The sequence below is a fragment of the Chamaea fasciata genome, unplaced genomic scaffold (assembly GCF_029207755.1).
Source record: "Chamaea fasciata isolate MVZ Bird 193981 ecotype frontalis unplaced genomic scaffold, bChaFas1.0.hap1 SCAF_23, whole genome shotgun sequence".
Lineage (NCBI taxonomy): Eukaryota > Metazoa > Chordata > Aves > Passeriformes > Sylviidae > Chamaea > Chamaea fasciata.
This window is the reverse complement of record NW_027094108.1, coordinates 5,768,761-5,789,894: the sequence shown is the minus strand read 5'-3', so window position 1 is coordinate 5,789,894 and position 21,134 is coordinate 5,768,761. Positions and strand designations below refer to the sequence as shown.

The 21,134-nt window shown below is 54.3% G+C and overlaps 1 protein-coding gene across 2 annotated transcripts in view; it reads right to left on the bottom strand.

Moving 5' to 3' along the window:
- The window catches only part of EPHB2 (EPH receptor B2), a 127,462-nt gene that overhangs the window by 41,276 nt on the left and 65,052 nt on the right, over window positions 1-21,134 (bottom strand). For both annotated transcript variants that reach the window (XM_066203155.1, XM_066203158.1), the window contains exons 4-5: window positions 2,090-2,245; window positions 776-1,111 (exon numbers count right to left, since the gene is read on the bottom strand). In XM_066203155.1, coding sequence (XP_066059252.1) covers window positions 776-1,111; window positions 2,090-2,245 — 492 coding nt within the window. The remainder of the gene's footprint in view (window positions 1-775; window positions 1,112-2,089; window positions 2,246-21,134) is intronic.

Sequence of the window (21,134 nt, the reverse complement as noted above, 5' to 3'; positions counted from 1 at the left end):
GTTTTGAAAACAGCGTTCACTCCTCTGCAGTCTGCAGCAGACAATGGCAACAGACCGGCAACGGGACAGAGATCTTTTTTGCCTTTAGTTAGTTTTAGCTAGCTGAGGCAGAGGAGCTTCCTGGACTGTTTTTTTTTTTTTTTAAATTTTTCTTGGGACTGTTTAAACCTGCTTTGGACTGAAAACCCAGAGAGCACTGGGAGCTCACACCTGCCCCCACCGGGGCCTGGACCTCCGGAGGGACTGATGAGAGACTGAGCTGAGCGACCCACAGCAAGGACTTTCTGAATTTACCATCTCACTTCAGAGCAAAGAGAGGTTTTATTATTTCATATTAACCTGCTCTGGACTGACAAACACAGAGAGTCACTGGGATCTCACACCTGCAGCCCACCAGGGCCCAGGACGGCATTTTCCAGTGCCAGAGGGACTGATGAGAGACTGGGAGAGCTGAGCTACACCCACAGCAAGGACTTTCTCTGAGTTTGCCATCTCTCTTATGAGTGGCAAGAGGTTTTACTGTTTCATATTACTCATCCTTTACGCTTGTGGGCACTTTGTTTGTTAAATAAACATTTTTTTTCCACCTTTCTCCGAGGAAGATCTTTTCCCAGGCTGATTGCGGGAGGGGCCGTTTGGGTTTGCTTCCCAGAGGGACGCCATTGGGGCGTTTCCTCCCAAATTTCCCCTAAACCAGGACAGCCCTAAACCAGGACAAACACCCAGAGATGCTGCCCACCCCACCACGGCGTGAGGAGCTCGACATGGGCCTTACCAGCCTGGTTGGTGGTGATGTTCACGGAGGCAAACTGAGGGGAGAAGGGGCTCTGGTCGGTGACGCCGTTGACAGCCTGGATCTCGAAGGTGTACTGGGTGTGTGCCAGCAGGTCGCTGATGTAGATGCGGGGCTCGGTGAGGCCCAGCTGGCGCGGGGCGAACTGCACGTTGTCCCCGCAGCGCGTGCAGGCGCCCCGGCCCGCCCCGCAGCTCTTGCAGATGATGTTGTACACCAGGTCCTCCCGGCCCCCCGAGTCCCGCGGGGGGCTCCACTCCAGCATCAGGGACGTCTCGTTCACGCTGGAGATCACGGCCTGCGGGGCGGACGGGATGGCTGGAAAGGGAGCAGATGGGAAAGCGTGAGATGGTGGCACCCCCTCCCCATCCCCATCCCCATCCCAATTCCCATCCCCATCCCAATCCCCGTCCCTGTCCCCATTCCCATCCCCATCCCATCCCCATCCCGGTCCCCATCCCCATCCCACCCAGTCCCCGTCCCCATCCCCGGGCAGGACCCTGCATAAGCTGAGCTGGGTGCCTGTCTTGGTGTGAAGGATGTTCCCAGCAGCCAGAAGCAGCTAGCCAAGCTGGACATCCAAAGGCAAGAGGGGGAATGAAACCAGTCCTCTTACCCCATGTTGGAATCCTGGAGCCTGAGAATTTCAGGCTTTCTGTGCTAAAAGGCACTGACCTTCAAGCAAGAATGACATTTCACCTGAGGCTGTGGAACAGGCTTCCGAAATTGAGTGATGGCACTGGGGTTGTGGGTGTGGAGTTTGAATAGTATTGTGTGATCTCACAGGGTGAAAAACTTAGATTTCAAGGGTTTAGTATACAGTAATATATATGGGGCAAGATGGAGGATTTAAGGCCTTGTCTGAGTCCTTCCTCACCTTCTTCCTCTTGGTTTTGGGTGGTATTTTCTAACTGGGTGAAAAAGGTCCGCATTGCAGGCCTTGGGTGGTCAATTATTGGGTCAAAAGTATAAATAATATAGGTGTCACCTCGTTATTGGGTGATTAGCACTTAAATAACCTTGGAAAGAGTTAGAGGCACCTCCATTTTCTAACTTGCTAGTTAAGAGCTCACGACTCGTGAGACTGTAATATAGATAACAATAAACACTGAGTCCGAACAACTGCAGGCTAATCTGACTGTGTGACCGCCCTAGCAAAATTCACCCGTTAGTTTGTTAGCTGCCCAAAACCCCACTGGGACAGACACCTTTGTCAAGCTCCCCTTGGTGCTGTGACTGAGGACCACCTCCTTTCCCCACCCCGTGGTGCCCTCCCAGCTGCCCAGCCCCACGTACTGGTGCACGGCATGTCCACGGGGTCGGCGTCTGCCCGGTAATATCCGTTCCGGCACACGCAGTTCGTGGCCCCCTCCGAGGTTGTCCGGCTGTTGATGGGGCAGTGGACACACCCCTCATCCCCCTGGCTGGCCTTGAATGTTCCCGAGGGGCAGCCTGGAAGAGAAGGAGAGCAGTGGTGAGCAGGGAGAAGGGGGTTGGGGGCGATGCCTGGAGCTGCCAAAACAATCCCTGGGGCTCTGCAGAGTGCAAAGGGAATCCTGACAACTGGAGACGAGCATGGGAGAGAAGGAGCAGCTGGTTGGAAGGCCCTGAGGAGGCACCTGCAGAGATGGGTCCCTGTGTGGACACCTCTGTCCCCATTCCCCAACCATGAGTGCAGAACAGGGATTGTAGGAGTGCAGAGGGGATTTTTAGCTGCTGCCACGTAAGAAGATGTGAGTGGCTGTACCAGGTCAGACCACGGACACCACCATCCTCCCCCCAGTAGTGACTCTCAGGGGGGTTTAGGTTGGATATCAGGAAAAGGCTCTTCCCCCATAGGGTGCAGGGCACTGCCCAGGCTCCCCAGGGAACGGGCACAACCCCAAGGCTGCCAGAGCTCCAGGAGTGTTTGGACACCACTCCAGGGATGCCCAGGGTGGGATTGTTGGGGTGTCTGTGCAGGGTCAAGCGTTAGATTTTATCCCAGTGGGTCTCCTCCAGGTCAGGATATTCCACGATTCCATGACCACCCAAGGAGCAGGGCATGTGTTGCCCACAACATTTCACCACTCCTTTCTAGGACGCAGCTCCTTGCACTCAATACCCCACGTGGGTGTTTCTCCCACTGTGCTCCCCACTCCTTTTTTTATTCCCTGTAAATGTCCTGCATCTGTTTTACCCGTAAAGAGCCCTGTGCTGTAACCACACACTGCAGGAAGCAACTGCTGCTCTCTGCTTCAGAGCCAAGCTGCCATTCCTGATGCCATCCCACATTCCCATTGCTGATGGACGCTCAATCACCATCCGCCTTGCCCACGACCCCTAGAGTTGTCCAAATCTCTGTCATGCTCCACACTGCATGACAACATTCACTGCTTTATTATCTTTTTTCAGCAATGCTCATATTATTTTTTAACCACCACTGAACCGGCTGCGAAAGCCCCAAGATCCGAGTTGTGAGGGACATCAGGGCCAACTCCCAGCTCACCTCTGTGCAGGTGGGTGTGAATTGGTCCACTGGAAATGCCCCTGCCCATGGCAGATGGTCTTTAAGGCACCTCCAAACCCAAACCATTCTTTGATTCCACCATTCCATGAGCCTGGGGTTGTTTTCTCCCATGTGCATCACCTCAAGTCTTTTTGAACTCCAATTGCCTTCTCATTCCCTGGCCATGCTTTCTCATCGGGTCCTTTTGCAACTCTCCCCAGTTTTGCCTTCACGACTTTGTAGATGTGGCACTTGGGGATACAGCAGTGCTGGGTTGATCCTAAGGGGCATTTCCAACCTTAACGATTTAATGATTCAACGTTACAAATAAATTGTTGGTTCTGCTGAGCAGTAACAGCGGGCTGGGCTCTCTCTCCAGGGCTCTGAGCCTCTCGCAGGTGAAGAAGATGCTCCATGAGCAGCAGCCACTCAATCCCACGTGTGTCCAGCCCCACAGGGTGGGCCAGGGGGACACGGGGGCTCTACAGCAGATGGTGGTGAAGGCTGGACCACGCTGTGATTCAGCACTAACAGATCCAGCACTCATGGATAAAAGCCCTCAGCACCAGAAAGTCCCTTCCAAGCCCAGAGATCATCATTGCCCAAGGAAAACCTCAGCTAGGACTGTTCCTCTGTGGTTATTCCTGTTGAGACTTTCTGCTGCTGTTCATTCTTACGCGGCCTGAAGAGCCTGGGGGGAGGCAGGTGGTTCCTGTGCTGAAACAAGTTTAACAAACTTCTCCTTCAGTTGCCTGCCAAAGCTCCCAGGAATGAGGCAGATCAGAAAACAGCCTGGGAAAAACATTCACTGGGGTTGCTGTGAGCAAGAGCCATTGCTAAGAAGTAGCTATTTTTTATTGGGGAAAAAAGGAAAAGAAGAACGTGGTTTTTGTTGTTGGGTTTTTTTTTTTTTTTTTTTTTCAGTTTTCATCTCCTTTCCTCCAGAACTATCCTGAGTTTCCAATGAGAAAAGCACTATAGAAAAATTCCATCAGCCCTCCTGATTGCACTGTTCCTCCTTCCTCTTAAGGTCAAAGGAGCTGGTGAAAAACAGGATCCTCCTCATGTTCCTGGACCTTTCCATGGATCCCTCACCCGTTCAGTTCCATTCCCAACCCACTTCCCTCGGGACCAGCCCACCTCAGAGGGTGTTAAGCTGTTGGGAGAGGTGATGGCTGGGCACTTCTGCATTCCCCAGAAGTGATGGGGACATGGTAACAGGCATCCTGCACTAATACCAATATTTGAGACACACAAAAGACCAACACATAAAATCGCTCTCATCTGACAGCCTGGGTGAAATGCAGGGTCATTGCAGCGAGGATGGTTTCAGACAGGAGCCTCCTTCACCTTCCTGAGGATTATTTTAAGAACAGCTACTTTCCTATCATGCTTCTTCTGCATCAAGACAGAGAGACATCTGAAATGTGCCCAGGCTGTGGAATGCAGTGACTGCTCCAAGGGATAAAAACATTCCCCACATTGACCCTGGCATGGGTCAATGGCTGGAGAGGGATAAAAACTGAGGCTCAGTGGTTGTTGCTCAAAACTGCCGAGCTGGGACACTGAAACTCTTTGCATGAGCCACCGAAACACAGCCAGGAGTTTTGGCAAGTGCCTTCCTCCCCACTAGGTCCTGCATGGGATAAAATAATCTTGGAAAAATCAGAACTTCTCTGAAGTTAAATGTTCTGAAGTTATGCAGAAAGACAGGAAAATTAGTGAAATTTGATGCGAAGTCCTTTTTTTAATTGATTTTTTTTTCTCAAGTAATGACAACCTCCAGAAGTAAAATAAATGAACATTGTGTTCAAAACTGTTCTGCTCCCTCCGGGTCTTCCCCTGGGTGAGTAAACAGATTTTCTTTAGGAATCTACCCAATTTCTTGTTTCCAGAGTAAACTGCAAATCAGAAGTGAAATCTTCACAGAGGGGCTAAAACCCCTCCTTGCCTGAACCATGGGAATGTTCTCACCATGTGCTGGAAGCATCACAGAATCATGAAATACCCTAAGACGGAAGGGATACAGAAGGATCATCAGTGCGACTCCTGGCCCTGCACAGACACCCCAAAAATCCCACCCTGTGCCTCAGAGCAGTGTCCAAACACTCCTGGAGCTCTGGCAGCCTCGGGGCCGTGCCCATCCCCTGGGGAGCCTGGGCAGTGCCTGAACCCTCTGGGGGAAGAACCTTTCCTCATGTCCAGCCTGACAGAGACATGAGGACACCCCAGTTTTCTGCCCTGGGGGGTTGACAGCAGCTTTGGGACATTGCTGTTTTTCTTTAGGCTTGCAACAAGGACATCCCTAGAAATTCCTGCTTGGAATTGAAACAGTGAAAGCACATAAATTTCTACTTTCTTCCAGCATCTTTCATCCCTGAAGGGCAATTTTGGTGCCCGTGGCTCTGGCTCCATCACTGCAGCAGTTTCCTGCACCTCCAGCAGCACCAATGGGATGCTGACAGGGGTTCACAGGGAATACATGGACCTTGAACAGATGAGGAGAGGCCACACCTCGAGTGCTGTGTCCAGCTGTGGCCCCTCAGTTTAGGATGGACATTGAGACACTTGAGCACATCCAGAGGAGGCCACGAGGCTGGTGAGGGGCTGGGAACACAAACCCTGTGAGGAACGACTGAGGGAGCTGGGGTTGTTTATCCTGGAGAAAAGGAGACTCAGGGGTGACCTGATCACTCTACACCTCTCCGAAAGGTGGCTGTGCTCAGGTGGGGGTCGGTCTCTTTCTCCAGGCAGCACTGACAGAACGAGAGGACACAGTCTCAAGCTGCACCAAGGGAAATACTGGCTGGATATCAGGAAAAAGTTTTTAATGGAAAGACTGATAAAATACTGGAATGGTCTGCCCGGGGAGGTGGTGGAGTCACCATCCCTGGATGTGTTTAAAGCAGACTGGATGTGGCACTCAGTGCCAGGGTTTAGTTGAGGTGTTGGGGCTGGATTGGACTCGATGATCTTGAAGGTCTCTTCCAACCTGCTGATTCCGTGATTCTGTGAATTAATTGCCTCTCTGCTGCACAGATCCATGGATGGCTGCCCCACTGGGGTACAGCTCTGAAGGCAGCCTGGAGGACTGGCTGTGGCTCCCTCCAACAAGGCTGGGGATGCTGAGCAGCACTGGGGCTCCTTGTTTCCCACTCACTCCCTCCCAGGGCATGGAAAGGTGGTCGTGTCTGAGGAGACACACGCTTTGGTCATCACAGAATAAACTGAGCTGGAGGGGCCCCACAAGGATCGTGGAGTCCAGCTCCTGAAGGGAAGGGAATGCCATCAGAAGGACCCACAAAGGATCTGCCCTCCCTGCAGAGGACCACACCAGGATGTGGGAGGCAGGGCCGCCTCTGCTGCTGGCACCAAGCTTCCAGTCCTCCTGTCCCGGGGCAGCTCAGCAGGGAAAGGCACCCCATGGCTGAGGGAAAGCCTCTGGCCAAATGTGCAGGAGGGGCCGCACAGGGGTTCCCTGTTCCTTCGTGTCTCACTGTCTCTCTCTAACCAAATGTTTAATTAATTCAGTGCGAGCTGGGCAGGCTCCAACCAGGATGCCCTGGTCTTCAGAATCTACCCCAGGCCCCTCCTGGAACCAGCTCTGAGCAAACAGCTCCCTCCTGCAATAAAAGTTCCTAAAATGGCACCTTCAGCCCCTGCTGAGGACTCTGAGGAAGGGAGGATTCTCCTCGCCCCCTCCCCTGGCCCTGTTTCTCCTGGCAGCAAGGATCCCTGAACTCCAGCGAGGCATTTTTAAAGGCTGATGGAAACCAGGCAGCCCTGGCTGTCAGGATCTGCCAGGAGCCTTAAATCCCCAGCCTTATCTCCCCACGGGCTCCTTTCTCCCTGCGGGGCCGGGGCTGGGGGCTGGCTCTGCAGCTTCCCTGGTGCTGCAGGACCCAGGGCTGGTCCCCTTGCCCTCCTCTGTGGGTTTGGGGGGTCCCTCTCCACGCTGTTGGGATCCCTCCTTGATGCTCTTGGGGTCCCTGCCTGCTCCCACTGTCACCCTCCTCACCCCAGAAACCCCACATGGGTGCCTTGGCCCCAAACCATAGTGCTGCTCCCATGCCGACTCCACAGAGAATGAGTCCCACAGATATGCTCTGATGGAGAGTAAGGAAAACAATGTCCTGGGCCAAGCCAGGAGGAACATGGCCAGGACATTGAGGGAGGTGTTTTCCTTTCCCTTGTCAGGCACTGGGAATGCTGCCATGGCTAGGTTAGGGTTGACCAATTCAAGGGTGATATGGAGAAGCAGGAGAGGCCAGTGGAGGGTCACTCAGGTGGTCATCCCTGGGGCACAGGGCCAGTGGAGGGTCACCCAGGTGGTCATCCCTGGGGCACAGGGCCAGTGGAGGGTCACCCAGCTGGTCATCCCTGGGGCACAGGGCCAGTGGAGGGTCACTCAGGTGGTCATCCCTGGGGCACAGGGCCAGTGGAGGGTCACCCAGCTGGTCATCCCTGGGGCACAGGGCCAGTGGAGGGTCACTCAGGTGGTCATCCCTGGGGCACAGGGCCAGTGGAGGGTCACCCAGCTGGTCATCCCTGGGGCACAGGGCCAGTGGAGGGTCACCCAGCTGGTCATCCCTGGGGCACAGGGTGTAGGAGAGGTGGGCAGAGCTGGCCGGGGTAACTGGGGATACTGGGGTAAGGGGGGGTCTAACTGCACCTGCTGAAGACAGGCTCAAGCACCTCTCAGGGTCCCAGACTCTGCCAGGCAGGACAAGGACCACAACTTCAGACAGCTTATTATGAAAAGCCACTTCTCCAAAAGATGGTGCTGATGAGGGAGAGGGGTGGTAGAGTTCCATCCTTGGGGTGGATGGAGCAGAATTCCACGGCTGCCTTGAGCTCATGCGGGTCAAGGATGACCACTGGACACGAGAGCCCAGACCCCCCCTGACCAGCACTTCTGGCTCTCTGCTGTTGGTGGTGGTGGGGGTATTTGATGGAATCATGGAATGGCAGGATGGTTTGTGTTCCAAGGGACCTTAAATCTCATCTCAGGTTCAGTTACCTTCCCCTGTCCCAGGCTGCTCCAAGCCCTGTCCAACCTGGCCTTGGACACTTCCAGGGATCCAGGGGCAGCCACAGCTCCTCTGGGCACCCTGTGCCAGGGCCTCCCCACCCTCACAGCCGTCCAATTCCTTCCCAATATCCCATCTTAACTTACTCTCTTCCAGTTTAAAGCCATTTATGATGTTCTGTGCAGAACCATTATGTCTCACCAGCTCTGAATTTCCCCCTTTTTCCTCCCATCAACCATACCCCACTTGGAAGATGAGGTGGGTGCTGCAATGACATTGTCACTTTTCCCATATTCTGCTCCATTTTGCCCCTTGCACCTTGCCTTTGCTTTTCAATTCTCCATCCAAACAGGGCTCACTTTGTCTCACCTGTAAATTTGTCCCTCCTCTGCTCGTTCCTGTCCCCCGTCCCTCACCTGATGGGGTTTGTCCCCTGAGTGAAAGGGTGGCCTTTGGACAACCCAAAGCAGCAATGCTTGGGGCCATTTCCAACTCTCCCCTGGTGTCCCCAGCCTGGAGAGCGCTGCAGGGAAAGGACTCAGTCAGGCCTTGAGGAGGCAGGTGGTGACACCAAAGCCCTTTGGCCACTGGAGCTGGCTGCCAGCTTGGAAAGAGCCAGGAGCTGGGACCTGTAGGTGCCAGCTCTCTGCACTCTCCCTTCCTGGGGCCACATGGATCCTCTGGTTTCCTTAGGGATAAATTTAATTAGCAGCCCGTGCTGTTACCTCATCCTCAGATAAGCAATTAATGCCACTGCCAGGTGCTGTCACTGCCAACAGCTCTGACAGCATTTGGAGAGCAGGGGAGGGAAATACAGCAGGGAAAACAGGGTTAAATGAGATTAACTGGAGGGGAACCTCCATGATGTGGATTACAGAATTGTCAATAAAGGGAATGGTCCCAATGCAGATGTTCCTGTTTAACCCCATCATTCTCCATGGGGCACGAATGGAAGTAAGACAGCACAGGCTGCAAAAGCATCTCCTGGCTTCTAGACACATCCCCACTGACTGGGCCAGCACCCTGCACCTCACCAGCAGCTCCAGGAGACCACCTGGGTCCCATCACCTGCCCACAGGCACTGCTGCTCTGGCCTCACAGCTGGAGGTGCCAGCACTCCACACCCCACATTCCCTGCAATGGTGCTCCCCACCAGCCACCTCAGCTGCGCCCAGCTCCATCCCAGGCTGCCTCAACTCCCTCAGAAGTGCCCTGCCAAGGGCTTCACCTCCCTGCGCACCCTGCTCATGGTAGTCTAAGAGCTCACAGCTCGTTCTCAGCATCCTCTGCTGTGTCCCTTGGTCCTTGGGAAGAGGGGCAGTGCTGGGACAGCGTGGGGCTGTGACAGGACTTTAGTGCTGGGGGGTCACAGAGGTTTGGAGAGGACAGGACAGGACAGGACAGGGCAGAGTGATGGCTTGCTCTGAGAGCTCCCCAAAACCAGACACTTTGGAAGGTCTTGCAAGGGGCAAATATACCCCAACCTCTGGCCAGGCTGTCCTCAGCCCAAAGCTCCACAGAGCCAGGCCAAGGATCAAGGATCAAGGATCCAACCTCTGGACACCATGAGACAAACCAACAGTGCTCATCACACACCAAATCCAGGCAGGTACAGCTCCCTGCTCTCCTGAGAGCATCCCCAACCTTGGGCAGGACCAGCCTCATCCCAGCCCAGGCAGCTCTCCCTGTGCTGTGCTGCAGCAGCAGAGCTGAGCTCTCACGTGGGAGAGGCTTTGTGTACTGGGGGCTTCCCAGCAAACCCCCCCCTGCAGGCTCCCAGGGTTCACAAGGCCACCTCCCTTCCAGCACTGCTCCCAAGTTCAAGCATCTGGTGAGCCCAGCACACCTGTGGGCAACACACCTGCAGGTTCCCAGCGCTGCTGGGGGGAGGGCACATCCATCAGTGCTGATGGGAGTCGCTGTCACAGAGAAACGCCTGGAATGTCTCACCTGCCCTGTCAGCCTGCTTCAGCCTCCCCAGCCCGCCACGGGTTCTTAAAGAGAAATGGGAAGTTCTCTGTCCCAGCCCGAGCATGTGGGACTGGGATGTCACCAGCGTCCTCATGGTGCAGATGGAGAGGAGCATAATGCAGCATTTATCCTGTCAGGGCCGTGCATACACAAGGGGAGAGGACTTCCCTGTGCCTGCTTGGGGACAGTCTCCTCTCCCAGGAAACAAGCAAAACAACAAGAGGAAACGGCTTCAAATTGTACCAGAGGAGGTTTAGACTGAACGTTAAGGAAAATTTTGTCATGGAAAGGACGGTCAGGTGCTGGCACAGGCTGCCCAGGGCAGTGGTGGAGTCACCATCGTTGGAAGGGCTCAAAAAACATGTGAGTGTGGCAGCTGGGGCCATGGGTTAGTGGTGGCCCTGGAAGTGCTAGTTTAATGGTTGGCTTCGATCTTAGAGAGCTTTTCCAACCTCAGTGATTCCATGTTCCTCTGGTTCTATCCCAAGGAGACCTGGATCTGTGTGTCCATCGTGCTGCTGTAGACCAGGGGTGGCTGCAGCCCAGAGGCTCAGCTCAGTGCACACTTCCAGAAGCCTCCGTGGGAAGCTGAACTCTGAAACACCCCCTGAAGCTCAGGGGTGAGTTCAGAGCTCAGCAGCACAGTGCTGGTGGCAGCAGATCCCTTCAAACTCCTGCCTCCTGCAGACTCCAGAGGAACAGCCCAGGATGCAGCTGCTCCAAGGCCAAGCTCAGTAGCTCAGTGCTCTCCTGAAGCAGGACATTCCCCACCCCAGGAATGCCAGGTGATGCTGGCCCAGGAGCAATCCCAGTGCCAGGCACGGGGGGAGCAGGACCCTGCACAGTGCCAACCTCCAAACCTTGTCTGGGCAGCTGGGCACACACAGAAGGGAGCAGAGCTCCAGGGACTGGACAACAGCAGTGCCTGGGAGCCCTGGGGTGACCCGCATGGAGCAGGGGAGCACTGGGGCACTGCTTTCATCCCAGCACAGGAGGACATGCAGCTGCTGGAGTGGGTCCAGAGAAACAACAGAGAAGCTCTGAAGGCTGGAGCTTCTCCAGAGCCAGGCTGGGAGAGCTGGAAGGGTTCACCTGGAGAGAAGAAGGCTCCAGGGAGAGCTCAGAGCCCCTGCCAGGGCCTAAAGGAGCTCCAGGAGAGCTGGAGAGGGACTGGGGACAAAGGACGGAGGGACAGAACACAGGGAATGGCTTCCCACTGCCAGAGGGCAGGGATGGATGGGATATTGGAAAGGAATTCTTGGTTGGGAGGGTGGGGAGGCCCTGGCACAGGGTGCCCTGAGCAGCTGTGGCTGCCCCTGGATCCCTGGCAGTGCCCAAGGCCAGGTTGGACATTGGGGCTTGGAGGAATCTGGGCTAGTGGAAGGTGTCCCTGCCCATGGCAGGGGTGGCACTGGATGAGGTTTAAGCTCTCCTCCAATGCAAACCATTCTGGGAGTCTACAATTTTATATTCTCATTTAAAACATGCTGCTCAGGCCAGCAGCACATCCATTCTCTCCCGATGTAAACACTGAAGCGCTGCAGACTCACACAGTGACTGCTCTGAGCCAGCTTTCTCCAAGAGGTCTCCTAAAGAATTTAGGACCTTCATATTTTGTTACTTTGTTTGGTCTTGTTTAATTGTTTCCCAAAGCTTCTGCCTGGGAGAGCTCTGCCTGGGGAGGGAGGCGATGTTAACCATTACAGGAACACTTCCCAAGGATTTAAGGCAGGGAAAGGAACAAACTAAGCAGAGAAGTGGTGACATCAAAGTCGCACTGATGGAAAACCCCTAATCCCATAAACCCTTCCTGCTTTAATTGGTGTTAAAACAAAGATAATCTTATCTCAGCCCTATAAAAGAAGGGATAGGATGTTCTTTCTGAAAGTCTCTCTAAAAGCCCTCGTAAACTTGACAAACATTCCATGTTTCCAGCCCGAGGAGCACAACTTTAATCCTAAAGGAAACAGGAGAGCAAAAAGGGAGCTTTTCCTGCACAAGAGCCCTTCAGATGTCCCCAGTGCCCTTGGTGCTGGTGCCAATCTGGGGTCACAGCCCTGTGGGGATGCTGGGGACAGGCACAGCCCTGCAGGAACAGACACAGACTGGGGGCACTGGAGCAGGCACGGACCAGGCAGTGTCTGCACATTCCCAGCCCTGAGCAGAGCCAGGACCAGACCTGGGACAGATTTGTGCCTCCCCCTCCAGGTTCTCCAAGTGCATCTGGGGCTGTTCAGTGTTTTTCCCTGTCTCGTCTCCACTCCCTTGTCTCAGATGTTGGAGGAGCAGTGTCAGAGCCTGAGATGGGGGTCTCTGAAGGAATCCCCACCTGACCCAGCAGCCCCAATGGCCCTATTCCCAAATTGCTCTGCCCTGATTTTCCCCAGCACTCCACCCCACACACCCTTCCCCATCTCCAGCAGTGCCCTGCAGATCCCTCCAGGTGCCATTCCCAGGGCACAAACAGCTTCTCCAGGTGGAGCTGGGGGTGGCCAGGAACCCTTGGAGTGGGAGTGGGGCATGTTTAATCATCACATTTTAATGCTGCTTAGCACCCCAGTTGCGACGAGCTCAAAGTGCCAGTTGGTTTGGAGCCAGCAGCCACTTTCCAGATGACAACACCGCTCTGTGTCAGCCCTCGGTGCCGAGCAGAACTGGCAGGAGGGTGATTAAAAATGGGCCGGTGTGGTGGGGGAGCTGCACAGAACCTTTCCTTCCTGGCCTGCAGTGAGTGGAGAAGCTGTGGGGAGGCAGCACGCCCTGGGAAGGGCACACACTGTCCACCTGTGCATCCCAAAATGCCCTGAAGGAGGCTTTGGAAAGGCAAAACCCAAGGAGAACCAACCTTCCTCCAAAAAAAAAAAAAAAAAAAAGGCTCCCAAGTGCACTGGCAATGAAGGGAAAAGTGCAATTCCTCCCAAGTGCATTGGCAATGACGAGCTGTTCCAGACTGGGCTCCCCAGCACAAGGAAGGACTCCGGGGACGGCCACCAGGATGCTGGAGCACGTGATGGGCAAGGAGAGGCTGAGGATGGAGGTGAGCCTGAGAGAGAGAAGGCAGAGGAGACACCTTGCTGCTGCCTGCAGGGTGTAAGGAAGGTGGAGCCAGACCTCAGGAGGGGAAGACTCCAGCTGGCACACGGAAAATTCCAGCTTGACACAGGAACGTTTTTCACCATGAGGGAGGTCAAGCACTGGAAGAAGGGACCAGGAGCACAGGGATCCACATCGTCAGGGAGGATTTTCTGAGCTGCATTTCTGTCCCTCCAGCTGCCTACAGCCAACTGAGCTCCCACTTCTCAAGGTCCAGTGTTGGATTTTACCTTTTTCTGACCCAGAGATGGGGCAACTGAGAGGCGTTTTAAAAACTTTTATTCCATCTTCAGTCTCATGTGAAGGGTGAGACAACACAGATGTTACAATTCACGCCACCACAATCAGAAGCCAAACTATTTCTTAATTACAATACATTATAAACATTTCTTGGCTTACCAGCTTTTGCCGCACAATGCTGTCGATGCCTTAAAGCCAATCATCTAAAATCACCCCTCGTGGGTCCATCTTTCATAGTTCTATTTCTCCAAAGTATCCAGTCTTATTTACAAAGCCATCCTTTGAAACTTGTTTCTAATTCCATTTCTCTCCCAACACTGTCTGTCCTATTCTATAACATTTCTAAGCCAGCATTTCTTATCTCAAAGTTTACATACAGACACATACTATGTGAGCCTTCTATCAAGCTTTACGAATTCTTTACAAATCCATCTCCCACAGTGCAGGAATCATCTGTAGGAGCAGAGTGGGTAAAAAATTCCCTTTTCCCTTTGCTGAAGCAATCCCAGTTGGAGCAAGGAGGAGCCCCTTGGTGCTGTCACCGCCACGGCTCAGGGGCTGCAGTGCCAGCCTGTGACTCCAGCTCTGCTCCATCTGTCCCTGCCACCTCGGATTCCCTCACGTCCCAGCAGCCACACTCCTGGTGCTCAGATGTTCTCAGGGCTTTCCCCAGCAACCTGAGCTGCAGCAGCCCCACCCCACAGCGAGCTGGAGTTGGAGCACTGTGCGTGTTCCTGCAAAGGGAACTGCAAGGATGACCCAAAATCGCTGTGTCTGCAGGCACCCAGTCTGCCAAAAACTGGAACAGCCCCCTCATGGCTGGGATCATTAGGGATCATTAGGGCTGGAAAAGCCTTCTGAGGTCCTCGAGTCCAAGTGCCAGCCCAGCACTGCCAGGGCCACCACCAAGGGCCACATTCACAGATCCACTGAACAATTCCAGGGATTGGTGATGCCACCCTGAGCAGCCTGTGCCAATGTCTGATCACCCCTCCTGTGGAGAAATTTTCCTTAATATCCCAATCTAAACCTCCCCTGGCACAGCCTGAGGCCGTTTCCCCTTGTCCTGTCCCTGTTCCCTGGGAGCAGAGCCCAATCCCCACCTGGCTGTCCCCTCCTGTCAGGGAGTTGTGCAGAGCCACAGTGTCCCCCCTGAGCCTCCTTTTCTCCAGGCTGAGCCCCTTTCCCAGCTCCCTCCCAGTCTGGTGCTCCAACCCCTTGACCAAGGAATCCACAGAAGGAAGTGTAAATCAGGAAAAACAATATGGGGCTGTACAGTGAAGTCTGAGAAAACCACTGTCACCTGCAAAGAGCAGCTTGAACCACCCTGCACATGAGAACCGCCAGCGTGGCCGTGTCAAGATCACGCTGTGCCAGGGATGTGCACATAAGGAAAGCTGAAGCAGGGCTTTTAGACATTATTTCCTAGGAAATCTTTTATAAAGCCTCCCTGTGTTGCACGAGTGTAATGACTGCCACAATTCATGGCTGAACAAACACCCAGGAGCAATTCCCACTGTCTGCATTCCCTGTGCACTCCATGTGTCATTGGGCTGTAGTGCTCGTGCAGCACTGAGGGCTGTGAGGGATCAACATCAGAGGGAGGAGGCTGAGCCCTCGGTCCCCAGGCCCCCATTCCACTGATAACTTTCTCTAAAAGGATGCTCTGATGAGGGAAAAACAGCAGCAAATAATTATCTCCCTAAATCCATCAGGAGCAGTGCTCAATGGAGGGATCTGAGAGCCGAGCATGCTGCAAAGCAGATGGGAAGAGGCAATTTTCAACAGCTCATAATTCCCATTATTTGGGTGGGTTTTGCCTGCATCCATCAAAATGCACCTTCCACATGTGAAAGCTTTCTTCCAGCAGATTTCATACTTCCAAACTCCCAGGCTTCCCAACTCCCAGACCTTCCTAATCCCACTGGAAGGCAGTGCAAGGAACTGGAGATGGGAAAGATGTGAGGTCGCTCAAAGGGAAGGGTGGGAGATGCTGGCTGGCGTCAGGTGTGTGAAGGTTGAACCCAGCCCCTGCCTCTGTGCATTTATAACCCTCTGTAAATCAGATTACTTCCCTATTTCCCAGATTTCCAGGGCACTCCCACTGCACTCCAGGGCTGGCTGCCAGTCCCGGCATGAGCGTGGAACAGATTCCCAGAGATGCCAACAAGGCCATCGAAGACAGAGAGTCCAAATGACCCACTGTAAATAATAACCAAAATAGCCTCAAATAAAGTCGCTGCTGCTGCCCCCAGGAAAAAAGCAATTTGTATTTTTACAATAAAAATTAATTCTGAACCAAAAATGACAGTGAAGGAGTAAAAATGCATCTTAAAAAGTCATGACCTGGCAGCAGTGGCTTTAAATTAGTCAGCAGGAAATACAGCAGTTGGTAAAAGCAGTGGAAAGAACAGGGCCCTTAAGATTAACAGCAACAAGATGGAAATCAAGGACACAAGAAAAATGAAGCCACAGCCAAGAGATGGGAAAATCCCCAAATACAGGAAAATCATCCACTGTGCCACAGAAGGAAAGGGATATTTAATCATAGTGTGAGCATGGAGAGGGATTGTTTCATAACCAACGCTTCCCTAAAATTTTCCATTCCTCCTGAAGTAGGAGGAATATCAGCTCTGGGCTCCCAGAGCAGGATTAGATAACTGGGACCCAAGAGCTTTCAGGCTCAGCCAAGGAAACTCTATGATGCTGCTGCTGGTGCTGATGAGAACCGGCTCAGTGAGGCCATTCCAGGGAAGCAGACCCATGGATCACACCGTGCCAAAGGATCTCCAAGGGCAGGAGCTGCTCAGCTCTCCTGGCCAAGGTGATGAACTGCCAGGGGTGAAAAGTGCAGCAAGTGACTTGAAGTGAAGACCCCCTGGTACATTTTCTGGGTGTTGTTTGGCTCTGCAGAGCGGGCTCAGACACTCAGAGCAGCCTCCCAGCCCCGTCCTGCACAACGTGTGCTTGGCATTCTGTGCCACAGGGAAAGCAGGATGGGAAACAGCAAGGGGGATGCAGAGCACAGGCTCAGGGTGAGGGCCCAGCATGGAGCTGCAGCAAGGGGTCTCAGATGGAGAGGACCCTCCACTCTGCTCTGGTGAGAACCCCACTAGATGCTGCCTCTGGCCCTGGAGTCCTCAGCACGGGAAGGACGTGGAGCTGTTGGAGCAAGTCCAGAGGAGGCCACAGAGATGCTCTGAAGGTTGGAGACTCTCTGCTGTGCAGCCAGGCTGGGAGAGCTGGGGATGTTCACCTGGAGAGGAGAAGGCTCCAGGGAGAGCTCGGAGCCCCTGCCAGGGCCTAAAGGAGCTCCAGGAGAGCTGGAGAGGGACTGGGGATAAGGGATGGAGGGACAGGACACAGGGAATGGCTTCCCACTGCCAGAGGGCAGGGATGGATGGGAGATTGGGAAGGAATTCCTGGCTGGGAGGGCAGGGAGGTCCTGGCACAGGGTGCCCAGAGAAGCTGTGGCTGCCCCTGGATCCCTGGCAGTGTCCAAGGCCAGGGTGGACAGGGCTTGGAGCAGTCTGGGATACTGGAGGGTGTCTCCGCCCATGGCAGGGGTTTGAATGAGATGAGCTTTAAGGCCCTTTTTTACCCAAACCATTTTGGGATCCTTTGAAGGCAGAGAATGCCCAACACCTTGGATCAGGCCTGGGTGATGTGCCGTGAGAACCTGCACAGGCAGCGTGGCACAAGCAACAATTCCCCTCTGCAGCCGCGTGAAAACACAGAGACCTTCGGGCTTCTCAACCCCCAGGCTGCCCAAGCATCAAATCCACCTGGCTAAGAGGGGTCCCAGCAGTTCTCCAGGGACCTTCCCTGCCTTTTCCCCAAGGTCAGCTCCCCTCAAAGCCCATGGCAGGGCTGGGGCTGACACCAGGATTTCCTCTGTCTGCAGAGGAGAAGCGGAACGCGGCCACGCTGCCTCGGCGGGAAGCAGCTGGGGTGTTTGGGAAAGGGGCTGTGTGGTCAGAGCAGGGTTTTCTTCAAAGCAGGAGGCTCCTGGAGCAGTTCCAGGCTCTGGGAGCAGGACAGATGGCAGAGCCCTGCTAATCCAGACTGGCAAGCCAAGCCCAGCCCAGCTCAGCTCCCTGGGACTCTGCCAAGCGCCAGCTCCCGCCTGCAAGGCCCCACTTGCTCACACAGATTAACCCAGTCCCGAGAGGGTCCCGTGGGGAGACACTCCTGTTTGGGAAGATTTGAGCTGTGATTGATGAAGGATGTGGGACTGGAGCAGAGAGAGGGGAGCAGAGCCAGGCTGGATGCATATCCCAGCCCTCTCCTGCTGTAATCCTCACCAGCGGAGTGCAAACCCCTGAAATTCCCCAACCTGACACATCCTCATCCTTCATCCCAGCAGGAACGTGCTGCAGAGCAGGGATGCTAACAAGGAATTGCCTCATTAGTAGGGGAGGACCTCGCTGTTCTCAACAGCTACTTGTAACGAGGGGGTTTTAAGGCAGAGGTTGGATTCTTCTCCCAATAACAGTGATGGGACAAGAGGAAATGGCATCAGGTCATGCCAAGAAAGGTTTAGATTGGACATTGGGAAAAATTTCTTCATGGAAAGGGTATTGGACCAGGCTGCTCTGGGCAGTGGTGGATTCATCTTCCCTGGAAGTGTTCAGAGGTTCAGATATGGTGCTCAGGGACAGATTTAGTGGTGGACCTGGCAGTGCTGCATTAATAGCTGGACCCGATGGTCTTGGAGGACTCTTTCAACCTGCTCCTGCTTCTTTTGGCTGTATCTGCACTACTGCAGAGCCTGGCTTTCCACAGAAAGGCAATGCCATGGGCCAGGACACACACACTGACTGCAGGCAGCGTGCAAGGCAGGGCTCTGCTTGGCAGGACAAGGACCAGGAGACCCTGTTTGAGCATCAGCAACTCTGCCAGGACTAAAGACAAGCTCCTCCAGTATCTTTAGGGTGCTTTGACTCTTCCCACCTCACCTCACTGGTCCTGGGTTTCTCTATGAGGAAAGGCTGGGATAGCTGGGGGGGATTCACCTGGAGAGGAGAATGCTCCAGGGAGAGCTCAGAGCACCTGCCAGGGCCTAAAGGGGCTCCAGGAGAGCTGGAGAGGGACTGGGGACAAGGGATGGAGGGACAGGACATAGGGAATGGCTTCCCACTGCCAGAGGGCAGGGTTAGATGGGATCTTGGGAAGGGATTCTTTGGTTTTGAGGGTGGGGAGGCCCTGGCACAGGGTGCCCAGAGCAGCTGTGGCTGCCCCTGGATCCCTGGAAATGTCCAAGGCCAGGCTGGATGGGGCTTGGAGCACCCTGGGCTAGTGGCAGGTGTCCCTGCCCATGGCAGGGGTGGCACTGGATGGTCTTTAAGGTTCCTTCCAACACAAACCACTCTGTGATTCTCTGACTGGTCCCTCCAAGCCATGAGAAGCAAACCCAAGCAGGCACAGCTGTGCCCAGGGAAACCCTGCCCCTCCCCGTGCTCCCGAGCAGGGATCAGCACACCACAGAACAGGCTGCACGCACAAAGCAGAGCAGGAGAGGGCTGCAGGCAGCTCATGGTGTGTCCCTCAGGCCACAGAGCCTGTGTGGGGGCACAGGCTGGGCTGGGGCTGTGCCCTGGGCACTGCTCACCCCGGGGAGCCCCCGCACACAGAGCACAGCAGGGCCCTGTGCTGGCCACCACTGCCCTCCAGTCCAGCCCAGCACAGGCAGTGCCGTGCTACTGGAACCCAGATGCTCCCAGGACCGCTCTCGCTGGTCTAGAGCTGAAAATTAAATTAAAACCGCGACAGGGACAGTTAATTAAAGCAGATTAGTGCGAGACTAATTAGGGACGCTGACACTGCAACCATCAAGCCCTGTGATGTTAATTAGCTGTTCATTAATGTCAGCTCCCTGTTCAGTACAGAAATATGAACTGCTGATCTCCTGGGCTTCACGTGCAGCAGAGCACACGGGATCACCCGGTCACCTCCTCCGGGGGCACGTCCTGCCTTGTCACCATCCCACAGAGACACTGTCACCAACAGCAGTGTCACCCTCACCTCCACTGAGACCCTCACCACCGACAGCAGGACCATCACCACCACCAACAGAGAGACCCTCACCACCAACAGCAGGACCATCACTACCACCAACAGAGAGACCTTCACCACCATCTCACCACATCTCACCACCAGGGAGACCCTCACCACCTCCCAGCACAGAAACACAGCCACCAAAATGCTGTCCCCACCCTGTGCCCCATAGCCAGGAGGTCCCATCCCACCCCACCACGCCCAGCAGGACCCCCCAGCACCCCCTGTGAGCACTGGCCAGGTCCCCCATGGACACCATCCCCTGTGTCACTGTCAGGGAGGCGAGTGGTGCCCAGCACCCACCCACAGCACCCCCTAAAACTGGCACCCACTGACTTCCACAGGATGGACAGATTGTGTTTCTCCTCATCCTGAACACTGAAAAGGTACTAGGAGATTAGAAGGCTTTTCCATCCTGAACAGTTCCATAATTCTAAGATCACTGAGTCCAACTGTCAGCCTCGATCTGCTGTGTTCACTGCTAACCCATGGCCCCAAGTGCCACATCCACACGGTTTCTGAACACTTCCAGGGGTGGTGACTCCATCACTGCCCTGGGCAGCCTGTGCCAATGCCTGATCACCCTTTTCATCAAGGAATTATTCCAAAATCCAGCCTGAATTTCCCCCAGAACAGTCTGAGGCCATTTCCTCTCATCCTATCCCTGTCCCCTGGGATAACAACCACAAGTTGAAGGGATAAACACACGGTGTAGGGATAACACACACAGGTTGTAGGGATAACAGACAGATTGTAGGGATAACACGCACGGGTTTTAGGGATAACAAACACAGTTCTTAGGGACACACACACAGAGTATAGGGATAACACACACAGGGTTTAGGGATAACATAGACAGGTTGTAGGGATACTTACACATGGGTGTAGGGACAACACAAACAGGGGTGTAGGAATACACACAGGGGTACAGGGATACACACAGAGGTTGTAAGGACAACACACACAGGGCTGTAGTAACAACACACGTCTGTTGTTGGGATACATACACGGCGGTGTAGGGAAAGCACACGGGTGTAGGGATGCACACACAGGTTGTAGGGGTACACATAGGGAGGTGTAGGGAAAACACAGGTTTTAGGGATAAAAAAGAGTTGTAGGGATAATACAGGTTTTAGGGATAACACAGAGGTGTAGGGATGCACACAGAGGTGTTTCAGATACACACAGGTGTTAGGGATAACAGACACTGGTTGAAGGGAGCTCACACAGGCTTACAGGAGCACAGAAGTGGCTGGGGGAGCCCACCAGTAGCTCCTGGCCTGCTCCCACTCACAGTGCAGCACGAGCCATGGGTGCAGTGTACCTCACTCTACCCCCAGCCTGCTGACTTCAGCCCCCCGTGAGCTCTTTGGCTCCCTAGTATCACCCCATCCACAGGACCTGCTGGCCCCACACAGCCCCAAGAGGGTCCTGGGGACGCCAGAGTGCTCCTGTGCCCAGT